At 34.1% G+C, this 25,393-nt stretch overlaps 1 protein-coding gene across 4 annotated transcripts in view; it reads right to left on the bottom strand.

Annotated features, from left to right (window-relative positions):
• Nucleotides 1-25,393, bottom strand: part of JMJD1C (jumonji domain containing 1C) — a 313,120-nt gene that overhangs the window by 173,164 nt on the left and 114,563 nt on the right. For all 4 annotated transcript variants that reach the window (XM_045568265.1, XM_045568263.1, XM_045568264.1 and 1 more), the window contains exon 2: nt 8,255-8,419. Coding sequence is in view for 3 of the 4 variants with exons in the window: in XM_045568263.1 (XP_045424219.1) it covers nt 8,255-8,419 (165 nt within the window). In the remaining variant the exon portion in view is untranslated. The remainder of the gene's footprint in view (nt 1-8,254; nt 8,420-25,393) is intronic.

A 25,393-nucleotide genomic window follows, 5' to 3' on the forward strand; every position in this document is an offset into this window, starting at 1 on the left:
CTTAAACTATATTAAGGGCAGAAATTAAAAATACTGCATTAACAAAACACAAAAAGTAGCTATCAAAATATATTAGGAGAAACCTAAAACAAGTTTACTAACCTAATTCATTTGAAGAAAACTATTTCCAAAAGAAACAATACCAAATAACACTATATTGAAATTTCTAATTTGCTAGAAAATAATAGCTGTTTTTACTGAAAAGACAAACTATGGTCAGGCAAAAGTCCATCATCCTAAAAAAAATGGTTTTATTACTTTATAATACCTTTTAATACATAATTCTAGCATTGATACAATTAAAATTGATGGATTTTACCTAAATTTTATTCCCATGTTTTCCTATTTATATTTTTTCCTTTTATGGTCACTGATGTAAAGCTCATTCCCATGTTTCCCTAAAGTATACACAATTATCAGTTTTAAAACTGCATGACATCCCAAAAAATTAATTTAACAACATTGACAAACTGTAGGACACCCAAGTTGTTTCATTTTTTTCTTTTCTTTTCTTTTGTACTACAACTGCAATGAACATCTTTCTTCATGTATTATGCCTTTTGTTTTTGTTTCTACAGCTCCAGCCTCAGTGTTTGGCTCATATAATGTGTCCGACAAACATTAGTTAAAGTGAATATACTTTTTAAAGACTGTTTGCTTAAGGATAATTTCCTAAGAGTAGAATTAATGAATCAAAGAGTATGAACTTCTTTATGGTTCTTACAACATAATACTTTCCAAAAGAATAATGTCATTTTATGATCCACAAGAAATAAATGCGTGTGCTTATCAATTACAATATTTGCCAGTATTAGATTTTATCATTTAAAAACCTTAATACTTTATTATATATAATTTGATCTCTTCAAGTACTTTACCTTGCAGAGAAATAATAATCATTACTTCCATTTCATTATTAACCAAAGTACAAAGGACTCCATAATAATTCTAGTTCTAGAAACTCAATTATAGTTATGTAAAAACTCTCTAAATAAACTTATTTCAAAGTTCACTGCTGACTTGGCATGTCTTCACATTTTAGTAAAATGTGGATGAGGTCATAATCTAAACCAAGTTGGGCATTATAACAGCCATACATAAGGGTAATTAATCTTGTTCCAAAGAGCACTGAACTTTCCCCCTTGAAGAAACTTTCTTTCAGAACATATAGTAACTAAAAAGCACTCTCAGCAGGAAGATAACTTAAAAGAAATAAATTGAGAGGGTTTTACATGTTTATGATCTGATCACAATTCCTGACTCAACCAGAATTACCTATCTAAGAAGAAAAAGTTACACCAGGAAGAAGAACTAGTCTGAGTTGCCTAAAACTCACTGCAAAAATTCGGATAAATTATCAAAGATTAGCATATTTAGTTGACTATGAAGATGTCCATTCCTTCAATGTGTTTAAAATAACCCATTCTAGGTAATTTTATATTTCCCCACTTTCACAATTTAAGAAATTCAATTAGTATTTGATTAGAATGAGGACATTATAAGCTATTTAGTATTTGTTTTTTACTATACTGGCATGTTTAAAATTGGTAGCTTAAACACAGTTTTACCACAACTGGTAAAGTAACAGTATTCCACTATGCTTCATAATACTGCCACCTCATGTAACAGATCCCTCAAATTTCTCAAATTTGCACATACAGTATTTCATTCTGCTATAGGAATTTAAAAATTCTCAATTTCATAACTGCTGCTTATAGACATCCTTAAAAAGAAGCCACAAATATTTTAAGGAACAAAAAAAGGCTGATTCTGCTTCCCTGTCATTTGATATTAGTATAAATTAATAGCCAGGAAACTTGCTATAACTCCTAGTTGGGTTCTTTTTCACTGGCTGCGTTGTAGTCCATTTATCAGTTTAAAATAAGCATTTACTCACTTTCTAAGATGGGTAAGGCACCATGCTAGACTCCAAAGAACCATACAAAGATGACTAAGACATGACTCCTGTCCTCAAAGAACTTACAATCTAATAGGGGACCACAGACATGCAAACAAATAGATATAATACAAAGCAGAATGTGCTGGTTGTTAAAACAGAGGTACAAAATTCTACAGGAGCACAGGATGGTTAATTCTGGTTGGGGTGATCTGGAAGTCTGAGACAGCAGAATAGTAGAAAACTCTGCCCCTTAGAAAATGCAGCAGTGTTACAGCCCACCTGGGTTAGGGTCAAAGCCCCACTCCCCACAGAAGGTTTTCCTAAAGGAGATGGAGCCAGGGCCCTAACCCAGTTAGGTAGGTAATTCGTTGATTTCAATTATGAATGCCAACACTTTGTTTCCCTGGTGCAGATAAATGTGCTTTCACAAATATTTTACTTTATTAAAAAGTAAATAAAATTTAACAATATATTAAGTAACTTACATGAAAATGTAAGCTACCCTAGTCTACATCATTAGAATGGCCTCAAGTGGTACCCTGATCATAAAGGACCAAGAAAAAAAAAATAGACACCACTTCAGCATCTTATTATGTGGTGCTGCTCCAACAAATGTTTTGCTATTGGAAAGAAAGGTGAAGAGATAATTCCAGAGAAGTAACCTGGGTATGATACTATCCATATTATTTTAAAGATGTAATTACTTTCAAATCTTAAAAATAAAGTTAAGAGAATGTTAATGAGACAATAGGACTTTTTTATTTTTTGTCCTTCATGATTTTAAGAACCAGCAGGTACACTGCCAGTAGCCACTGATTTCTAGGTATAAGAAGTAGACAAGATAACATAACTAATATGAAATATTTAACAGGTACCACACGAGGAGTGAAACAACTAGAAAGAGGATAATAAATACAAACATGTTTAGAAAAAAACCCACAAAGTATCATAAGCACAGTATTAGAAACATTAAATTTGTAGAAAATTAAAGACAAAGTATTAGTTTCCACTGTGTTGTATTGTATTGCCACCTCATGTACAGATCTCTCAAATTTGTAGATAATAGTATTTCATTCTGCTATATGAGTTTAGAAATTCTCAATTTCATAACTGCTGCTTATACACATCCTTAAAGAAGCCTCAAATATTTTAAGGAACAGAAAAGGAAACAATAGAATCTCAGTCATATGTACCAAATATAAATGAATATTTGCAAAATGCTTATAAAACTTAAATTATTTTCTTAAGTATTACAAACATTCCCATCTCAGTTGTTTGTTCTATTTAATTTTTACATTCTTCTGAAACAAAGAAAGGAAACAGAATGGAAGGAAGGAAGGAAGGAAAGCTGGCAGGCAGGCAGGCACATGCGCGCACACACATCCTGATTATCTTTATTAATGAAGACATCCCATTAGATAGACTTTATTTAAAAATAAACTTACAATTCAAAAAGACTAGCTATCAAACAATAAGCTGAGCAAACTATGAAACAAATATGATGAGTTATAATATAAGGAAATATAAGGAAAGCTCATAATAATATAAGGAAAGCTCATAATAAAATAATAATATAAGGAATAATATAAGGAAAGCTCATAATAAAAATAAGAAAATCCACAAAACCCTAACAAGTACTGAAAAATGGTAACAATTCACTAAAAATACAAGTTGCTAAAAAAACATGAAAAAATATCCAACCTGTTAAAGGAATGCAAATTAAAACAAAAATATTATTTAAAAATATCCAATTAGCAGAGAAAGAAATAATAACATTCAATGCTGCATCCCCTTAAGTTGTAAAAGTCCTCCTGTTTTTACATTTGTTTGGGTTTTAAAACAAGATGGTCTGAAAATAATTAATGCTTGCAAGGGTGTGGTGAGAAGAAAACACTCATACACTGACTGGGACAATGGCAGTAGGTATAACCTTTAAACAATTTATGTAGAGTATCACCATATTTTTAGATTTTTGTAGTTTGTTTAAGTTCATACTCTTTGACCATTAATTCTGCTGCTATGAATTCAAATTTTAAAAACAATCAGATGAAAACAAAAGATTTACATGCAATTGTATTTATCATAGTTATTTATAACCCCTCCCCATCAGAAACACTATAATTCCAAACATTAGGGAAATTGGTCATTATAAGATTAAATATTATGCAGCCATTAAAAATCATCTCAGATTATTTACTCAAGAGGAAAAATGTATAGGATACGTTAAGCAAAAAAGAAGGATGTACAATTTTAATGCAGTCTTACCTAAAACTATGTTTAAAAGAAGGAAGAGATTTTGCATCCTGTTATTCTGCCAAATTTGTTTATTATTTCTAATAGGTTTGAGGGGGAATTCTTTAGGAATTTCTACACATAAGATCACAGCGTCTGTGAACAGGGATAATTTACTTCTTCCTGTCCAATTTAGATGCATTTTATGTCTTTTTCATATCAAATTTTTTGACCAGGACTTACAATATTGTGTTAAATAGAAGTGGCAAACTTGAGGATCCTTGTCTTTGTTCCTGATCTCAGAGGAAAAGCTTTCAATCTTTCACCATTTAGTAAGATGTTAGCTAAGTAAAAGAATATGTGATCAACACATAAAAGTCAGTTCTGTTTCCATATGCTAATAATGAACTACCTGAATATGAAATTAACCAAAAAATTCCATTTTCAACAGCATCAAAAAGAATAAATTACTTAGGAATTAACTTAACCAAGGAGGTGAAAGACTTATATACTGAAACTACAAAACACAGTTGAATGAAATTAACAGAAACATAAGCAAATGGAAAGACATTCCATAATCAAGGATTGGAAGACTTAACATTAAGATGACTACTACCCAAAGCCATCTATAGATTCAGTGCAATCTCTATCAAAATCCAAATGAGGCTAGGCATGGTAGCTCACACCTGTAGCTCCAGTCTTTTAGGAGGCTGAGGCAGGAGGATCCCTTTCTTGAGCCGAGGAGTTGGAGGTGAGCTACCAACACACCACTGCACTCTAGCCAGGTGACAGAGGAAGACTCTGTCTCTTAAAAAAAAAAAAAAATCCAAGTGAACTTTTCTTGAAGAAATAGAAAGACCCCTCCCCTAAAGTTCACATGAAATCTCAAGGGACTATGAATAGCCAAAACTATTTTGAAAAAGAACAAATTTGAAGGAAAAACACTTCTTAATTTCACAATTTACTACCAAGCAACAGTAATCTACACAGTGTGGTACTCTCATAAGAACAGAAATACAGACCAATAGAATGGAATAGAGAGCTCAGAAACAAACCCTCAGATATACAGTCAAATGATTTTCTACAATGGTGCCAAGACCATTACGGGGGACACAAAGGCAGTCTTTTCAACAAACAGTGCTGGGAAAAGTGAATATCCACCTGTATAAAAATGGAGTTGGACCCTTACCCTCACAGTATACAAAAATGAACTCAATGACAACAAAGACATAGGCAACAAAAGAAAATATAGATGAGTTGGACTTCATCAAAATTAGTAACTTTTAGCTGGGCTTGGTGGCTTATGCCTGTAATCCCAGCACTGTGGGAGGCAGAGGTGGGAAGATTGCTTGAGGACAGGAGTTTCAGACCAGCCTGGGTTACACAGCGAGACCACATCTCTACCAAAAAAAAAAAAAAAAAATTTAAAAACTTTTATGCATCAAAGGATATTATCAACAGAGTAAAAAGGTAACTTGTAAAATGAGACAAAATATTTGCAAATCACATATCTGATAAAGGATTATAAAGGATTAATATCCAGAATATACAGTGAAATTCTAAAACTTAACAATTAAAAAACAACCTAATTCAAAAATGGGCAATGAAGATGAATACATATTTCTCAAAAGAAGATATACATATGGCCAATAGCACATAAGATGCTCAACATCACACTAATTATTAGAGAAATATGAATCAAAACCACAATGAGATACCATTTCTCACCTACTAGGATGGCTAATACCTAAAAAACAGAAAAATGTTGGCAAGCATGTGGAGAAACTGGAACCCTTGTACTGTGCTAGTGAAAATGCATAATGGTACAGCCACTTTGGAAAACAGTATGGCAGTGTCTCAAAAAGTTAAAAATAGATTATACGATCCAGAAAGTCCACTTCTGGGCCTACACCCAAGAGAACTGAAAGCAGAGGTTTGAACAGGCATTTGTAGATCCATGTTCACAGCAGCATTATTCACAACAGCCAAAAGATGGAATAACACTAGTATCCATCATAGATAAATGGATGAACCAAATGTGCCATATAAACGCAATGAAATATTATTCAGCTATAAAAAGGAAGGAAATTCTGCTACACAGTATAACATACATAAACCTTGAACACAGTATGCTAAGTGAAATGAGCCAGTTACTGAAGGACAAATACTGTATGATCCCACTTCTATGAGGTACTTAGAGACAGAAAGTAGAATGGTGGTTTACCAGGAAGAGAAGGGAATGGGAAATTGCTACTAAATGGGTACAGAGTTTCAGTTTTGCAAGATGGCAAAAGTTCTGTGGATGGGTGGTGGTGATCGTCATTCAACAACGTGAACGTACTTAATATCACTGAACTGTGCACTTTTAAAAAATGGTTAAAATGGCAAATTTTGTTAAGTGTATTTTACCGCCATTAAAAATGATTTTTTAAATACTATGGCAAAAAAAGAGAGAAAGAAATCAGAGGAACATATTTTATAACTAAATACGTCAAAGAATCATGTTGGGCTATCCCTTGGTGATGGGACTTAAACGAATATGATTTTCTACTTTATACTACTCAGTATTTTCTAAATTTTTTCATAATGTGTATGTTTTTTCTATTAAATTAAAAATAGAAGTTTGGTGATTTTTTAAGTAGTCTTAATTTTGAGGCTAAAAGGTTTTCAACAGAAAAAATTTTCTAAAATTACGACAAAAATTATTAAATAGTATTTCCAAACAGAATCTCCAAATTCTTTCTAAAATCAGTCATGTATGAATATAAATTCACCTCTATCTTAATTGCTTCTCAGGAAGTGCAAAGACTTTCTAAAGTTCTTTTTAGTGTTAACTATGATACTGACATATACTTTTTGGCATTATTAATGCTACTTCTTCCCTCATACAAAATTCACATATATGTCAAAATTACAAGTTTTAACTGATTTTTAGGCTAACATTTGTAAAATAAAAGAGCATGCTAGTTATGGATTAAAAAATTTTATATTAACAATTCAACATACTCATTTAACAAATATTTTTAAAAATCTATTATGGATAAAATTACCTTTATTATTTTGTTATTCAAAGTTTCCTATCACAACTACAGGTCACAAATATCATTTGTATCTTTCAATATTATAAATAACTGCTTTTAAAAATGCCACTGATTCCATTCACTTCATTCCCTCTTTCCCTGTTTGTCTTTTTAACTATACATCTCCTCAGACTTTTTAAAAAGGAATAATCAGAGAAACAGATATATTAGATTCCTATTCTATATATAGAAAAGCATTAAAGGGTTAACTAAATAAAATAGAGAATTTATATGAATTACAATTATCAGCTAATGGAAACTATCCTTGTAAGTAATTAGTTTACATTTTATAAAAATTGAAAGTACTTAACCCCAACACACTAGTTGTATCAACCACCTGAAATAATGATTCAATGACTTTAAAAATGTCTTTGATGCTAATATGAAAAGAAAAAATTTAAAAATATTGCATACCTGTTACACGTTAAGCATTCTGTGAGAAAACAGGGATGACAATAATTAAACAAATGTGGCTGTTTCTTCCTAATAGAATTTAATAACCTTGTTTAGTTAGTATGTTTCTTTTATAAAATTCTTCAAACTACAGGACAATTTGTTCAAATCTATTTTTCTTAAATAGAACATTTCCTGATGAAGTAATTTTACCCATTACCTGAATATATAATTATACGTTGTATCACCCACAATTGATTCACTAATTAACAAACCAAGAAAAATTATGTGCTATTAAATGCTTTATACAAAGTATGCTCTATATTTCATGTAAAAAAGTTTTGTATAACAAAGTTGTTCCACGTTGTATACAGTCAATTATCTCTCAGCAGCCTTTAATCCAATTTATGTTTCTACTTAATTTGATAGAATAAATTATTTGTAGACTAAATATACTAGAATAATACTAACAAAGAGACTCAAAGTTGTTTAACAAAATGAAAGCAGTGCTTTGAAACTTCTGCCAGATACTTCATAGACTATTCAGAAATATTAATTTATAACCAGTAAGATAAATCTACTGATTGTATTCTTGTTTTTTTTAATACAAACAAATGAAAATGCTTAATAAAACAGGAACAGATCTTACCAATGCAGGCCACTGAATCTGTTTGCTCTTTGATCCCTGAGTCTGGCTAGGGTCATTCCTTCTGGCCCAGATTAAGTGGTATTCCACCAAGAAAGTTGAAAAATCTTCATAAACTTTAACCCACTCTCGTTTATCCCATTCAAGATCATCAAATTCCACATACACCTTTGAAAATGAAAACAAAAAATTCCATAAGCAAAGCAGAACAGTGATATTTCCCTTTTTTAGTGATATATAATAATTGTACATATTTATGGGTTACATGTGATACTTTAATACACGCATAAAAGGCGTAATGATCAAATCAGAGTATTTAAGATATCCATCACCTTAAACATTTATCATCTGAATTAGAAGCATTTCAAATCTTTTCTTCTAGCTTCTTTGAAATACAGAATAAATTACTGTTAACTATAATCACCCTAACATGCTATCAAACACTAGAACTTATTCCTTGTTTTCTAACTGTAGGATATGGAGAAAAGGGAATTCTAGTACACTGTGGGTAGGAATGTAAATTAGTACAGCAACTATGGAAAACACTACGGAGATTTCTCCAAAAACTAAAAATAGATCTACCATGTGATCCAGCAATCCCACTGCTAGGTACATATCCAAAAGAAAGGAAATCAGTATATCAAAGAGATATCTGCACACCAATGTTTATTGTAGCGCTATTCACAATAGCCAAGACATGGAATCAACCTGTGTCCATTAACAGATAAATCAATAGAGAAAACATATACAAAATGGAATACTATTCAGCCATAAAAAGAATGAAATCTTATCATCTGCAGCAACATGGATGGAACTGGAGGTCATTATGTTAAATAAGCTAGGCACAGAAAAGCAAATATAGCACGTTCTCACTCATACTTGGGAACTAAAAAAGGAGATCTGACGAAGGTAGAGTAGAATGGTGGTTATCAGACACTGGGAAGAGAGGAGGGGGAAGATGAAGAGAAGTTGGTTAATGGATATAGTATATATTTCAAAATACATGCCATGAAGTTGAATTTTAAAAAGACATTAACAAATTCATTAGTTAACTTAGTATTTCTCTTAGAAGCATTATTTCACTAACTTCTCTTAACCGAATTATAACCCTTACTTATTTCTATGACAAGGAGATAAACCATAAATGTTTAAGAAAAGCAATTTACAGAGTACTGATTGGTACAGATTGGTCCATATCTCCTAAATATACACTGAAGAACTATGTCTATAGTACTGATTCTAGAAGCAGAGGCTGGAAAATGTTTTTAAAGAGTAAATAGTTAATAACTCAGGTTTTGCAAACCAAGTGGTCTCTGTCATAACTACTTACTTCTGTCTCTGTAACGCTAAAGCAGCCACAGACAATATGTAAACAACTGAGCTTGACTTTGTTCTGAGAAAACATTATTTACAAAGGAAGTCAGTGGTACTAGAATGGTTCAACATATGAAAATCAATGTAATACACATTAACAGACTAAAGGAAAACATCATCTTTAATGATGCAGAAAAAGCATCTCACAAAATTATTATGATAAAAAAACAACAAACTAGGAAAAAAAAGAAAACTACCTCAAATATAATAAAGGTCATATATGAAAACTCCACAGCTAACATCACACTCGATGAAAAACTGAAAGTGTTTCCTCTAAGACAGGAACAAGACAAGGATATTATAATTTGGAATACTGAAGCTGGCTTTTATACTCATAGGTCATTGAATCATTCAACCCTTCCTCCCTTCACTTTCATCCTTTCTCAATCATTCTCTAAAATCATCTCTGCATAGACCTGTCTTCCCAACTCTATTATGAGTTATGCTGGAGGCAGTCTTATTCTTACTTTTTGTCGTAATTCTGCCACACATCTTCTGCTCCCTTATACCTAAAGAGATTCCACTGCCATTTACTTAAACCCTGCTTGTTTTTCTTGCCCAGTTCAAGTTTTTCCATGATGTTTATGCCCCTCACTTCAACTCAAACTTAGCTTTGAACTCCTCCAGCAGTTATTAATATTTTTCATACAGCTTATACTGTATTAGTATGTAATCAAATACTGCCCTATATTTTAAAATGAGAATATTTTTAAATTATGCATGTAAACTCACTGAAGGTAGAGCTGTTCTTTTATACATTTATACTGTCACGTACAGTGCTGCACACATACAAAGCATTTAATAAGTATTAAATATCCCCTGACTCTTGCAATAATGGATTGTTAAACATGAAGGCAAATTGGTAAAAGGTAAGTTTGACGTGGTGGTGTTTGTACTGCTGTCCATTAGGAAGCTAGCTAGTTACATGTGTTTATCTGTTAGAATGGGCAAAGATAGGAATGAGGTGGTCAAGAAGTTAACATCCGTTCCTATTTATCCATACCAAATCAGGGAAGGAAACCAAGTCAAGGTTGGCTTCTTCTAATAAAACCCATCCTTAAGGGGTATAGTTGAGGTCCATCTGGTGTTATACAAAGATTTTAAACTATACCAATTTCTCTACTACTTGAAATCTTATAAGATTATCATCTTAATTACTAAATTGTAGTATAAGGGCTTTTGGAAACCCTAGAAAATTGGAGCAGGAATTCTCCGGAAAACCTGAACACTAACTTTGCTTTCCTCTCAGGGACAATAATATGGTCTTGTTGACAAAATATTTCAGTCAAGAACTTAAAGAGCCCATGGTTTGTTGACATTTACCCACACTGAAGGATATAAATCAATGTAAATTCTTCCAAATGGGAAGTCCTAGATATAAAATTAAAGATTTCGACATGAAGTGAGATTTCCAAACCCACAGCTTATACTGCATACAGTGTCACTCGCAGTTTTAAGATGCTACTAGGGACCCTGGGGACAAAAAGAAACTGTAATATTCTGTTTCTTCTCCTTTGCTGTGCAGCCAACTCACTTTCAGATATCAGATTCTCAAGAACAGTGAAGGGTATGGAATTTAATTATATACAGACACGCACACATATGCACGTGTGCACACATATACACACACACACAAGCTAGCCTATTACTATTTCATGGATTCTGGCAGAAGAGATATCAGACTCCTGGGACTTTATTACTTAGAGCAAAAGCAGCAACCAGAGTATCATCATGATGCTTGTGCCAGCTCCTCATGACCCCCAAGACGCCTGGGAAGGATGCAAAGGGCCCAGAATGGACAACTGAGCACACAGTGAGTCGTGTCACAGAGAGGAACACTGACCCTGGTAGGGAAAGGGGAGAGTGGAATTCACCAATTAGTAAGTGGGAAAATGCCCACTCTTTGTCTCAGGGAGGTTATTACTTCATCCTCCACAGTTGGCTGCTCACTGCACACCCAACTCTAAAAAATGGCCCTAGGTAAGAGTGGTCAGGTTCTTTCACTCTTGGCACATCCAGCAAGAATGCGCAGAGACTCTCAGTGGCCACCATGGAATGCCTAAACCAACACAGATAAGATTTTGTATCTAGCCCAAGTGAATGAATAACTAATTTAGCCTTACCACATATGGGTCTATACATGGGATGTGGGATGTCGGGGGGAGTAATTTCTTTTCATCAGGCTGCAAATCTAGATAAAAGACTGCCAGTTTATACTTAGTTATATAATTACACAGTACCTTATATTAACTCCCTCATTCACCTGTGTTGGGTGTCTAAAAAACTAAATCAGTAAAGTTTTTGAATAGCCAGTACTGTGCAAACCATATCACAAGTACAAATACATGACTAATTTGCAAAAAACAAAAAAGAGAGGGACATTTTGAATACAGTTACCGTATTTGCTATTTAATCACTGTGCTCATAATTATATAGAAAAAAGAAAAAGAAGAACATTTCATTCATCAGTAAACATTTTTATTAACTAAATATCAGTGCTAATCATTATGAACACTGGGAGTTCAGAAAAAAGATTATACACACACACACGTGTATGTATGTATATTTAACATCCATGGGTACTGACCTGATTACTATTAAGAATGAAGGTGATACAAGAAAAAGGCCAGGCAAAATAATTGATAAAAAGTATTTCATAGTGAACATGTATGTGGTAAATACTTTTTTAGCCCAAGATATTAGAGCTGGTCTCTAGGTAATTTAATACATGTCTTCTACCAACAGATGTCAACATGCATAAATTCTCAGTTTTATACATGTAGGCATTGAAAGAAGAGCTATCAGACTGTCAGAGAAATCATTTGTAAGAAAAAAAGAAATATTTAATATAAACAACAGTTATGCAATTCAAATTCTGCTATTTTGCACATTCTAACCCTTGAACCCTTCAAATACAATTATTGCTTATATAGAGAATGCTTCTTTTTCTCCTACATGGGCTTAATCACTTCAAAGTGACAAATGGATTCTGTTTACTTGGTTTGGAGACCTGTATTCAACTTACATATCAAAATAAGAATATTACAGCTAAGAAATATTTTAGTATAAATTATAATTCAAATTCTACCAATTTATTATTTTAGGACCTCTAAATAAACTACAATCTTTATCTATAATGTTATAGTTGTGGCAACAAATGTTTTCACATTTAGGAGTCAACTAATATAACCATTTGAAAAATGTTTCAGAATAGTATTATGGAGAATACTACCAATATACCTCGGAGATATTTCAGGTTCAGTTCCAGACCATCACAATGTAAGGAGTATCCCAATAAAGTAAGTAACATGAATTTTTTGGCTTTCCAGTACATATAAAATTATACTTATACTATACTGTAGTCTATTAAGTGTGCAGTAGCATTTTATCTAAAAAACAATGTAGATACGTTAATTAAATATATGTTATTGCTAAAAAAATGGTTAAGGATCATCTAAACATTCAACAAGTTGACCTTTTTGCTGGTGGAGGGCCTTGCCTCAATGCTGATGGCTGCTGACTCTTAGGGTGGTGGTTCCTGGGAGTGGGGTGGCTTATAATAATTTCTTATAATAAGGTAACAGTGAAGTTTGCTACACTGATTCACTCTTCCTTTCATGAAAGATTTCTCAGTAGCATGTGATACTGTTTGATGGAGTTTTATCCACAGTAGAACTTCTCTCAAAATTGGAGTCAATCGTCTCAAACACTGCCACTGATTTTTAAACAATGTTTATGTAATATCCTAAATCCTTTGTTGTCATTTCAATAATGTTCACAGCATCTTCACCAAGAATAAGTTCCATCTCAAGAAACCATTATCTTTGTTCATTCTTAAGAAGCAATCCCTCATCCTTCAAGTCTGATTATGAGATTGCAGCAATTTCAGTCACATCTTCAGGCTCCACCTCTAATTCTAGTTCTCTTGCTATTTCCATCACATTTGCAGTTACTTCTCCCACTGAAGTCTTGAATCCTTCAAATGTTGATATTTTGACCTCCTTCCATTAATCACAAAATTTTTTTTTTTTTTTTTTTTTTTTTGAGACGGAGTCTCGCTCTGTCACTGGGACTAGAGTGCCATGGTGTTAGCCTAGCTCACAGCAACCTCAAACTCCTGGGCTCAAGTGATCCTCTTGCCTCAGCCTCCCGAGTAGCTGGAACTACAGACGCGCACCACAGTGTCCAGCTATTTTCTATTTTTAGTAGAGATGGGGTCTCACTCTTGCTCAGGCTGGTCTTGAACTCCTGACCTCAAGCGATCTGCCCGCCTGAGCCTCCCAGAGTGCTAGGATTACAGGTGTCAACTACTGCGCCCGGCCCACAAATATTCTTAATGGCATCTACAATGGTGAATCCTTTCTAGAATTTACTTTGCCCAGATCCATCGGAGTAGTCACTGTCTATGGTTGCTATAGCCTTATGAAATGTTTTTCTTAAATAGTAAGCCTTGAAAGTCAAAATTACTGCTTGATCCATGAGCTGCAGAATGGAAGTTGTAGCAATCATGAAAACAACACTAACCTCCTTAGATGTCTCCGTCAGAGTTCTTGGATGATCAGGTGCATTGTCCAATAAGCAGTAATATTTTAAAAGCAATCTTTCTTAGCAATAGGTATCAACAGTGAGCTTAAAATATTCAATAAACCACGCTGTAACCAGATGTGCTGTCACCCAGGCACTGCAGTTCCATTTATAGAGCAGATAGAGTAGATGTGACATGTAATAATTCTTAAAGGCCCTAGGATTTTTTGTAATGGTAAATGAGCACTGGCTTCAACTTAAAGTTATCAGTTGCATTAGCCCCTAACAAGAGTCAGCCTGGCTGGGCGCGGTGGCTCACGCCTGTAATCCTAGCACTCTGGGAGGCAGAGGAGGGCGGATCGTTTGAGCTCTGGAGTTCGAGACCAGCCTGAGCAAGAGTAAGACCCCCGTCTCTACTAAACATAGAAAGAAATTATACGGACAGCTAAAATATATATATAGAAAAATTAGCTGGGCATGGTGGCGCATGCCTGTAGTCCCAGCTACTCGGGAGGCTGAGGCAGGAGGATTGCCTGAGCCCAGGAGTCTGAGGTTGCTGTGAGCAAGGCTGACGCCACAGCACTCTAGCCCGGGCAACAGAGTAAGACTCTGTCTCAAAAAAAAAAAAAAAAAAAAGAGTCAGCCTGTGCTTTTACGCTTTGAAGCCAGGGAGTGACTTCTCCTCTCTACTGTAGAAGTCCTAGATGTTATCTTCTCCCAGTGTAAGGCTGTTTCATGAACACTGAAAATCTCTTGTTTAGTGTAGCCACCTTCACCTATGAGCTTAGCTAGATCTTCTAGATTAGCAGCCCCCAACCTTTTTGGCACCAGGGACCAGTTTCACATAGGACAATTTTTCCACAGACGGGTGGGGTAGCCAGAGCTCAGGTGGTAATCCGAGTGATGGGGAGCGGCTGTAAATATACATGAAGCTTCACTTGCTTGTCTGCCACTTACCTCCTGTAGCTCCTGGTTCCCAACTTTCATGGAAGACAATTTTTCCATGGACCAGGGTCAGGGGGTGGAGCTCTGAGGCCTTGGTCCCAATCCTCGGCGGAGGGGTTGGGGACTGACTGTAGTTCTAGAAAACTTGCTGCAACTTCTACATCAGCACTTGCTGCTTCGCCTTGCACTTTTATGTTATGTTTAAGGCTTATTTCCTTAAAAACCTCATGAACCAACCTCTCCTAACTTCAAACTTTTCTTCTGCAGCTCCCTCACTTCTCTTAGCTTTTACAGAACAGAAGAGAGTTAGGGTCTTGCTGTGCATTTGGCTTAAGAGAATGTTGTGGCTGGTCTGATCTTCTATCTAGACCACTAAAACTTTTCAAGACCCTGTCCCCCCTCCAAAAAAAAAAAAACCCCCAAAACAAAACAAAAACAAAACTTCCTCCATATTGGCAATAAGGCTGTTTCCCTTTCTTACCAACTGTGTTTTCACTGGAGTAGCACGTTTAATATCCTTTAAGAACTTTTCCTTTGCATTCACAATTTGTCTGTTTGGCACAAGAGGCCTAGCTTTTGGCCTGTCTCAGCTTTGGACCTTTTTCAGTTTTCAATATGCCTTCCTCACTAAGTTTACTCATTTTTAGCTTTTCATTTTAAAAGTGAGAGATGTTCAACTCTACTTTTCATTTGGACACTTAGAGGCCATGGTAGGGTTATTAGGTAGCCTAATTTCAATGCTGTTGTGCCTCAGGGAATAGGGACACTGGAGGACAGGGAAAGACACAGGGGAATGGCCAGTTGGTGGAGCAAACAGAACACACACACTATTTATGGATTAAGTTTGCTGTTTTGTATATGCGAACGACTCCTGACACTCCAAAACAATTACAATAGTAACATCAAAGATGACTGGATCATAGATAACCATAACAGAAATACTAAAAACTGTTTGAAATATTGCAAAAATGTGACACAGAGACATGAAGCAAGCACTTGTTGGAAAAATGGCACCCATAGACTTGCTCACTACAAGGTTGCCACAAATGCTCAATTTGTAAAAAAAAAAACAAATTCACTTTATTGCAAAGCACAATGAAGTGATGTGCAACAAAACAGAGTATAACCCTGTGTAGCCCAGATTCTGGTTTAAACAGAAGCATTTTAAGATAATAAAAAAATAGAAAACAAAGCAGAAATTGAACAAAAATGTTTAGGGTATATATGATAAGAAGTACAAAACACTGGTGAAAGAAACTGAAATTTCCAAATAAATAAACAGATATCTCATGTTCATAAAATGGCAAGATTCACTACTGTAAAGAAATAAATTCTCCCTCAAGTTGGCTTATAGATTCAATGCAATTCCGATCAAATCCCAACAGGATTTTCTGCACACTCTAAAATTTACATGTAGAGGGAAAAGGAAATAGACAGCCAAAACAATTTTGAAAAAAAAAAATGTTGCACAACTCACACTACCTGATTTAAAGACTCAGTAATGAAGCTACATCCCCTTATATCCATATTCACTTTTAAAATGAATATCCATATTCATACCCTCAGTCTGAAGCACCACACACACACACACACACACACACACACACACACACCTATAACAAGTAGAGAGCAGAGTTAAGTTCCTTTTTAACCATAGCATCTGTGTGTATGAATAACCATCTCATCTTCACAAGGAAGCAGACTGAAGGCCAAAATCTTCCATAAAGATTTTGACTGCCTGACACAAAGATAAGTAAGCAATCCAAATCCCTAAGTGCTAGTAGCCATTAAAGCTATTAAAATTTATCCTGTATACCTGCCATAAAACCCAGAAATTCTATTCCTGGGTATCTACCAAAGAGGTATGTCCACAAAAAGATATGTACCTACATGTCCAGAAAGGTACTATTCATAAGTGTCAAAAAAGTAGAACTGATGAATGAACAAAACATGGTATTGTCATACAATGCAGTACTACTCAGCAGTCAAAAGAAATGAAGTGGTGATTTATAAAACAACATGACTCTCAAAAAAATACATTATGCTAAGAAAAAGAAGGCAAACAAAAAAGACTACAGATTGCACAATTCTGTTTATTTTAAATTCTAGAAAAGGTAAAACTATTTTGACAGAAAACAGATCCAGGTTCAGAAGTGGAGACATGGCAAAGAGCTATGAGGAAACATTTTGGGGAGATGGAAATATTCTAAGGCTGGCGTGGTTATATGACATAATAAATTTGCCAAAGTTGTTAAACTGCACACTTAAAATAGGTGAATTTTATTGTGTAAAATTTATATTTCAATAAAGCTGTTAAGAAATTAATGTGCAGTCAGAAAAATATTAATAATTTAGGCTGAACTCTTTTTAAATATTAACCATTTTCCTCAGTCATGAAAGTAACGAAGCTTCAAGGCAAACCCTACAAAAAATGTGACTGAAAATAATATTATTGACCTTTTGATTAGAGAGAGAAGCTGATTCATTATTTAGCAATTCATTTCCCATTGTTTTACTATTAGTGGAAACGTCATAAATGTATATTACATTTAATTAGAAATATAATAAGATTTTTAAAATACATTATTTCATTCTTTTTTCACTATAACTTTATGATAAAAAAAAGATGGTGTCATTTTAACATATAAGAAAACTGGAATCATAGAGGCTAAATTCCAAAGGTTCTGCACATAAAATTTTTTTTTAACTTACTCCCCAGGAAAGTATACATAATAAAATTTTGGAGTAAGACTGAAAACAGGAATATCAATGAGGACAATAGGATGTCTTCTATACATACCTCATATTGATATTACTTTCAGAAAGGAGGCTTATATCAGCCTGTAACAATGGTTTAATTTTAAAAACATCCACTGAGCTATTTTTTAGCTATCAATAGATAGGTTTTCTCCACCCACTTGTCCCCATTCAAAAATTTCCTGCTTGTTCCTTTTTTAGGCAAAATAAAAAATTCTTTGTTGCATCAACTCCTATTGCCCAGACTGAAATATAGCAGCACTAATTAAAAGTATCTCTGAAAATAACACCAATATAAAAGGAGTTCCAATTCTAGCAAAAGATTATGAATGAAACACACCTTTCTTGGCTGTCCTTAAACATTAATTCTGCCTTGTAATATTTTATTATATTTTTTAGATGTGGGGTCTCGCTCCATTGCCCAGGCTGGAGTGCAGTGGTGTGATCACAGCTCACTGCAGCCTCAAACTCATGGGGTCAAGACATCCTCTTGCCTCAGCCTCCTGAGTAGGTGGGACTATAGGAATACATTGCCACACTCAGCTCTATAACATTTTAAAACATAACTCCTGAAATTCTACCACAATGATCTCTGGAATAACACAGCAAAAATCCACCATATCCTCAGTCTCTTTTCTGAATTTGTAGCTTTTGCCATTTTGTCTTACCCATCCCTATGGATACTGTTTGTGCTGGCAGCCTTTCAATTTATAACTGTTTTCCATCTCCCTTGTATTACTATGCTTGGAGTTAAACAGAGTCCTATTTACTCCTCATTGCAGCCACAGACCTTTCTCCCTCCCTCATTACCCATCTTACCTCAAACACTCAGCTCCAAAGGTTGTACTTTCTCCACAACCTCAATTTTAAATAATTCACTCTTGGAAGATCACCGCCTATGTTTCCAGCTAACATATTATGCCTTTACCAATTTCTCAACCCAAACCAGGACCTACAAACTTTTCACTGTTCTATAATTCTATGACAAAATATATAAATATAGAAAAGCAATTTGTAAAAATGCTTATGCAAATTATCTGAGTGGTATACTGATTTTTCTTTGTTTTCCTAAACTTACCAAGAGTAAACAAGAATATCACTTTTTAAATAACACTAAACTTTTAAAAATACTACATTAGTTCAAGGACTAAATTAAAACAAAAAGGTAATGATTGAAAGTACCTTTAGACAAGTATTCTTATCTTTCCCTTCCTCTGAATTACTATTCCTTTAAACCATTTTTCTAGTTGCACTGACTAAACTTAAATTGAAAGAAGAATGTCTTCAATTACCATAAAATATAAAGCTGAGAGTGGGAGAGGTATGAGAAGGATGTTAGGAGAGTCTGTGAAAACTAAAAGATAAAAAAAATCAGCCAAGTCAACATTTATCAGAATGTAGGCAATAAAACAAATATCATATTGTCTTTAAAACAAAAAGTGTGGCATGCCTATTATTTCCCTGAAACAGTCTTGACCACTTCATGAATTTCCTCATTTCATTATTAGGATGTCCTATAGGTTATGTACTGTTGACATTATTTTAGAAATGAAGAAGTAGGCTTAGAAGATTAAATAAGTTGTCTTAACAATGTCACGTAAATACAACAGCGCAAAACTAGAATTTGTATACAATGGATCTCTTTTAACGTACGGTGTTATGTAACAGAAGAAAATTTTGTAAAGCCATGATAAAAACTGCACTGAAGGTATAATTTTCATAAAATCTAGATGTATATTTTTTTAGGCTTGGAAAATTGCTGGTAATAAGGAATACAAATATTTTTATGAGACTGGAGATTACACAAATATATTTCTTTATCTTAGGAAAATAGACCCTTGTTGCTAAAACAATTTTCCTATTTTTTCCTAACCTCAAGATTTCAATAAATGAAACATATTAAAGAGCTTATCTGAAAGCGATTTAGAAAGTTTCTCATAGAGAGTAACTTTCTATATATTTATAAGATATCTAAACCTATTTTATTAATGAAGAGACATCAGAAGTATGCTTCAGTGTTAAGAAAGAACGGGCTGGTTGCAGTGGCTCATGTCCCAGCCCTTTGGGAGGCCAAGGTAAGGATAGCTTGATCCCAAGAGTTTGAGGTTATAATGAGTTATGATCATGCCACTGAACTCCAGCTGGGCAAAAATGCAAGACCCTCTCTTCAAAACAAACAAACAAAAATGCTATGCAACCTGAGAACCATAAGTCATAATTATATTAGTCTATAAAGTAAAAGCTCTGATCAAAGTTACTAAAACTTTTCATTTAATATGCTTTTTAAGAAGATTTTATGTAAAAAACTTCTCAACTAATGGACATTTCACTTAACAGTCTTCTAAATTCAGTGCACCGTTTAAAGAACTGAAAAATATGCTCGTCCTAACAGGTAGGTTTCATTTCACTGAATGCTATGATTTTTAAAGCAATTTTGAATATTATAGCACATAAACATTTTTATTAGATGAAACCTTTTTATTCTTTTTCTCCCTTTTTTAAATAATTTATACCTATTATACTACACAGCATGTGTCAAACATTGGCATGTAAATCTCTAATAAGAAAAAGCAAAGACAAAAAAGCTCATTTTATTAAAAAACAAGATATACCTTCAGTCTTCAAACATTGTAGCACTTTTACTTTTATAATTTGAAAAAGCAATCATAAGACTATCTGAAAATTAGTTTTAACACACAACACGTCTAAGCAGACTTAACTGGACTAAATTGTTAATTAGGTATGAATTTTACAAACATTACTTAAATTACTATTTCCTAAAATTAAAGTTTTCCCCCTTCTGTTAACAGAGGAGAAAGGGCTATCTTCCATCCTGACAATAACATGTGCAGACAGACAGATGGACAGTCTCCCAGAGACAAATAAATATAAAACTACCCCATTTTTAAATACTACTAAGGTACAGTCCCCCCCCCAATAAAAAAAACAAACAAAAAAAACCCTTGTAATAATCTTTGTGTCCCTGTGTTGCTGTTTTCACATGTGAGGAGACAGCCTTCTCTTCTGGCCTTTACAGGTGTTTTTGGCATGGACAAACCTTCACCATTTAACCTAACCTGTGATTTTGGAAGGGGCAGATAGCGAAAACCCCAAGCAGGCAGAGTTTTTTGTGCGTTCTGTAGTTCCCTGGGCTGCTGCCTTTGCTCTAATGTCAGATCAAACTGCTAGCTGTCTAGCAGTTCAATGTCTAGTGAAACCATTTGAATGGGTGCTGCAATCGGGAGAAGCTGTAGGCTGGACACTACGACTGCTTCTAGTCAAGCTGTTAACAAGATGTGTTCCTTGACTAGGCGATTCTGTCATTTAGGATCTACAGTTGGGCAAGGATGCAGGCTGAGCTCTGATGCAGAGTCACTGTTCTGGACAGGTGGGGATGACAAGTTATGCTCCTTAGAAACACATGATTTAGGATTTTGTCTCTGTGAGGGTAGTGCCATGAAATAGGCTTTGTAAAGTAAATTACAAAGAATCAGGGAATCATGACACCTCCAAATTAAACTAATAATAAAGCTCCAATAATGAACCCCAAAGAAATGAAGATTTATGAAAACAATTGACATACAATTCAGAATAATATTCAAAAAGAAATTCAATGAACTACCAAATTATATGAATAGAAAATTTAATGTAAAAAAGCATGAAAAAAGCAAGAAGTCTAATAAAGAAATAGAAATTACAATAATTTTAAAAAACAAAACCAACAGATGAAGAATATGATAACTGAACTGAAAAATTCAATATAAAACATTAAAAGCAGACTCAATCAAGCAGAAGAGTGTGTGAGCTGTAAGACATTACATTTGAAATTACCCAGTCAGCTGAGCAAAAAAAAAACCCCCCCCCCCCCAAAAAAAGAATAAATTAAGCCAACAGGAAGTATCGGAATTCATCAAGGACCAAATCATTATAAAACAGGAGTTGCAGAAGAAGGGCCAAAAACCAAATTTCATGAAATATGGCGGAAAACTTCCCTAATCTAAGGACAAATGCCAATACCCAGGTACAGAAAGTGTAAACGTCTCCAATCAAATTCAACTCCCCAAGAAAGTACACCTAGGCACATAATAATCAAACTTTCAAAATCATGCTGGGTGTAGTGGCTCACACCTGGAATCCTAGCACTCTGGGAGGCTGAGGCAGGAGGATTGCTTGAGGTCAGGAGTTCGAGACCAGCCTGAGCAAGAGTGAGACCCCATCTCTACTGAAAATACAAAAAAAAATAGCCAGGCAACTAAAAATGGAAAAAAAAAAAATTAGCCGGGCATAGGGGTGTGCACCTGTAGTCCCAGCTAATTGGGAGGCTGAGGCAGAAGGATTGCTTGAGCCCAGGAGTTTTAAGTTTTTGTGAGCTAGGCTGACACCACAGCACTCTACCCAGGGTAACAGAGTGAGATTCTGTCTCAAAAAAAAAAAAAAAAAAAAAACAAAATTAAATACAAAGATAAAATTCTGAGAATAAGTAGTACAGTAAGAATTACATCACATACAAAGGAGTGCCAATATAACTATCAGTAGATTTCTAAGCAGAAATCCTCAAGCATAGGCGAGTGGGATGATACATTTAAAGTGCCAAGTAGCCGAGGGGTTGGGGGAGAGATACCAAACCTGACAACCAAAAATACTTTATTAAGCAATACTGTTTTTCACAAATGAGGAAACTTTCCCAGAAAAATAAAACTTAGGGGACTTCACCATCCCTAGACCTATGGTACAGAAATTGCTAAAGGAAGTTCTTTAAATTGAAAGAATAAGCCACTAATCAAGAACATGAAACACATGAAAGTGCAAAACTCAATGATATAAGTAAAACAGAGCCATATTCTGAATAATTCAGGACTGTAATAATGATGTGTAAGGAAATTTCATCCCTAGTATGAGAGTTAAAAGACAAAATTATTAATAGTAGCTATAGCTAAAATAAATTGTCAAGGGACACACATTTCAAAATGATGTAGATTTTGACATCAAAAACATAGAATGTAGGAGGGGGAATAAAAGTATAGATTAGTGGTATGCAATCAAAGTTAAGCTGTTATCAGATTGAAATACACTGCTATAAGATGTTCTATGTAAGCCTCAGAGTAACCACAAAGCAAAAATCTTCAGTAGAAGCACAAAACGAAAACAGAAAGGATTCCAAAGCACACCACTACCAAAAACAAACCACAAAGACAGCAAGAGAAGAAGAAACAAAGTATCTAACACAACAACCAGAAAACAAATAACAAAATGACAGTAGTTAAGTCCTTACCTATTAATTATTATCATGAATGTAAATGGATTAAATTCTCCAATAAAAAAAGGTGGAGTGACTGAATTGATAAAGCCAGAAGACCGAACTATATGCTGCCTACAAGAGACTCAGCTCACTGTTATGCACACACATAGACTGAAAGTAAAGGAATGGAAAAAAGATATTCTATATAAATGGAAACCAAAAGACAGCATACCAATAGTTATCAGATAAAATAGACTTTAAGTTAAAAACTGTAAAAAAAAAAAAAAGGACAATGAGGTTACATAATTATAAAGGAGTCAGTTCATCAAGAGGATATAACAATTGTAAATACATGGGTAACCAACATTGGAGCACCTAAATATATTAAATAACAGTCTGAAGAGAGAGATAAATTCACTACAATAATAGTAGGGGATTTCAATACCCAACTCTGAACAATGGATAGATTATCCAGACAGAAAATCTAAAAGGAAACACTGGACTTGAATAAACAGTAGACCAAATGGACCTAACACACATATACAGAACATTCTTAACCAAGAGCAACTGCATACACTTTGTTCTCAAGCACACACAAAACATTCTCAAGGACAGATCACATGTTCGGGCACAAAACAAGCCTCAGAATTTTTAATAAGACTCCAATTATATCAAATATCTTTTCCAACTACAACATATAAAACTAGGAATTAATAACAGAAAGGATTTCAAAAAATTCACAAGTATGTGGAAATAAAGTATATTGAGACAAACGAAAACAAAAACATACCACAACTTATAAAATATAGCAAAAGTAGTTCTAAGAAAAAAGTTCATAGCAATAAAAACCCACAGCATAAAAGATCAACAATCTCAACCAAACATTACACTTCAAGGAACTATTAAAGAGATAAAGAACAAACTCAGCCCAAACTTAGCAGAAGGAAGGAATAATAAAGACCACAACCCAAATAAAATAGAAAATGAAAAACAATACAAAAAATCAACATTTTAAAATATTGACAAACCTTTAACTAGACTGAGGAAAAAGAGAAAATTCAAAATAAATAAAAATCAGAAATTAAAGAGGACACTGATTTACAACTTACCATGCAGATACAAAGTATCATAAGGGACTACTATGAACAATTATACACCAACAAATTGAGTAACTCAGAAAAAATGAATAAATCCCTAGACACACATAACCTACCAATACTGAAACATGAGGAAATAGAAAATCTGAACAGGACACTGATGAATAAGGAGAATGAATCAGTAATAAAAAGTCTGCTATCAAAGAAAAGCCCAGGATCTGATGACCTGACTGGTGAAACCCACCAAACATTTAGAGAAGATCTAACACAAATCCTTCTTAGATTTCTCCAAAAAAAAAAAAAAAAAACAGAAGAGGTGAGAATACTTCCAAACTGTTTACTTGGGGTCAGCATTACCCTGATACCACAGCCAGACAAGAACATTACCAGAAATAAAATTACAGGAAAATATTCCTGATGAACATACACGCAAAAATCGTCAACAATAACATACTGAATTCAACTGAATTCAAATACTGAATTTAACAACACATTAAAATGATCATCCACCATGACCAAGTGGGATTTATCCATGGTATGCAAGGATGGTTCAACATATGCAAATCAATAAGTGTGATACATCACATTAACAGAATGAAGGACACAATTCATATGATCATCTCATTTGCACAAAAAGCATTTGACATTTAACATCCATTCGTGATAAAAAAAAAAAACCTCTCATAAAATTAGGTATGGAAGGAATGTATCTCATCATAATAAAAGCCACACATGAGAAGCCCACAGCTAACACAATACTCAACAGTGAAAAACTGAAAGCCTTTCCTTTAAGATCTGGAACAAGACAAGGATGCTCGCTCTCACCATTTATATTCAACATAGTATTGGAAGTCCTTGCCAAAGCAATTAGGCAAGAGAAAGACAAGGCATCCGAATAGGAAAGAAGTAAAATTATCACTATATGCCGATGCCATAATTTTATCTATAGAAAACCCTACAAACTCCACCCAAAAACTGCTAGAACTACCAAACGAATACATAAAGTTGTAGGATAAAAAATCAATACATAAAACACAGTAGCATTTCTATACACTAACAACAAACTATACAAAAGGAAATCAGGAGAGAAATCCCACTTACAATAGCTACAAAAGAATAAATAAAATACATAGGAATAAATTTAACTAAGGAAGTGAAAGACCTGTACAACGAAAACTATAAAACATGGATGATAAAAGATACTGA

Source organism: Lemur catta, chromosome 14 (genome assembly GCF_020740605.2).
Source record: "Lemur catta isolate mLemCat1 chromosome 14, mLemCat1.pri, whole genome shotgun sequence".
In the NCBI taxonomy this organism is placed as follows: Eukaryota; Metazoa; Chordata; class Mammalia; order Primates; family Lemuridae; genus Lemur; species Lemur catta.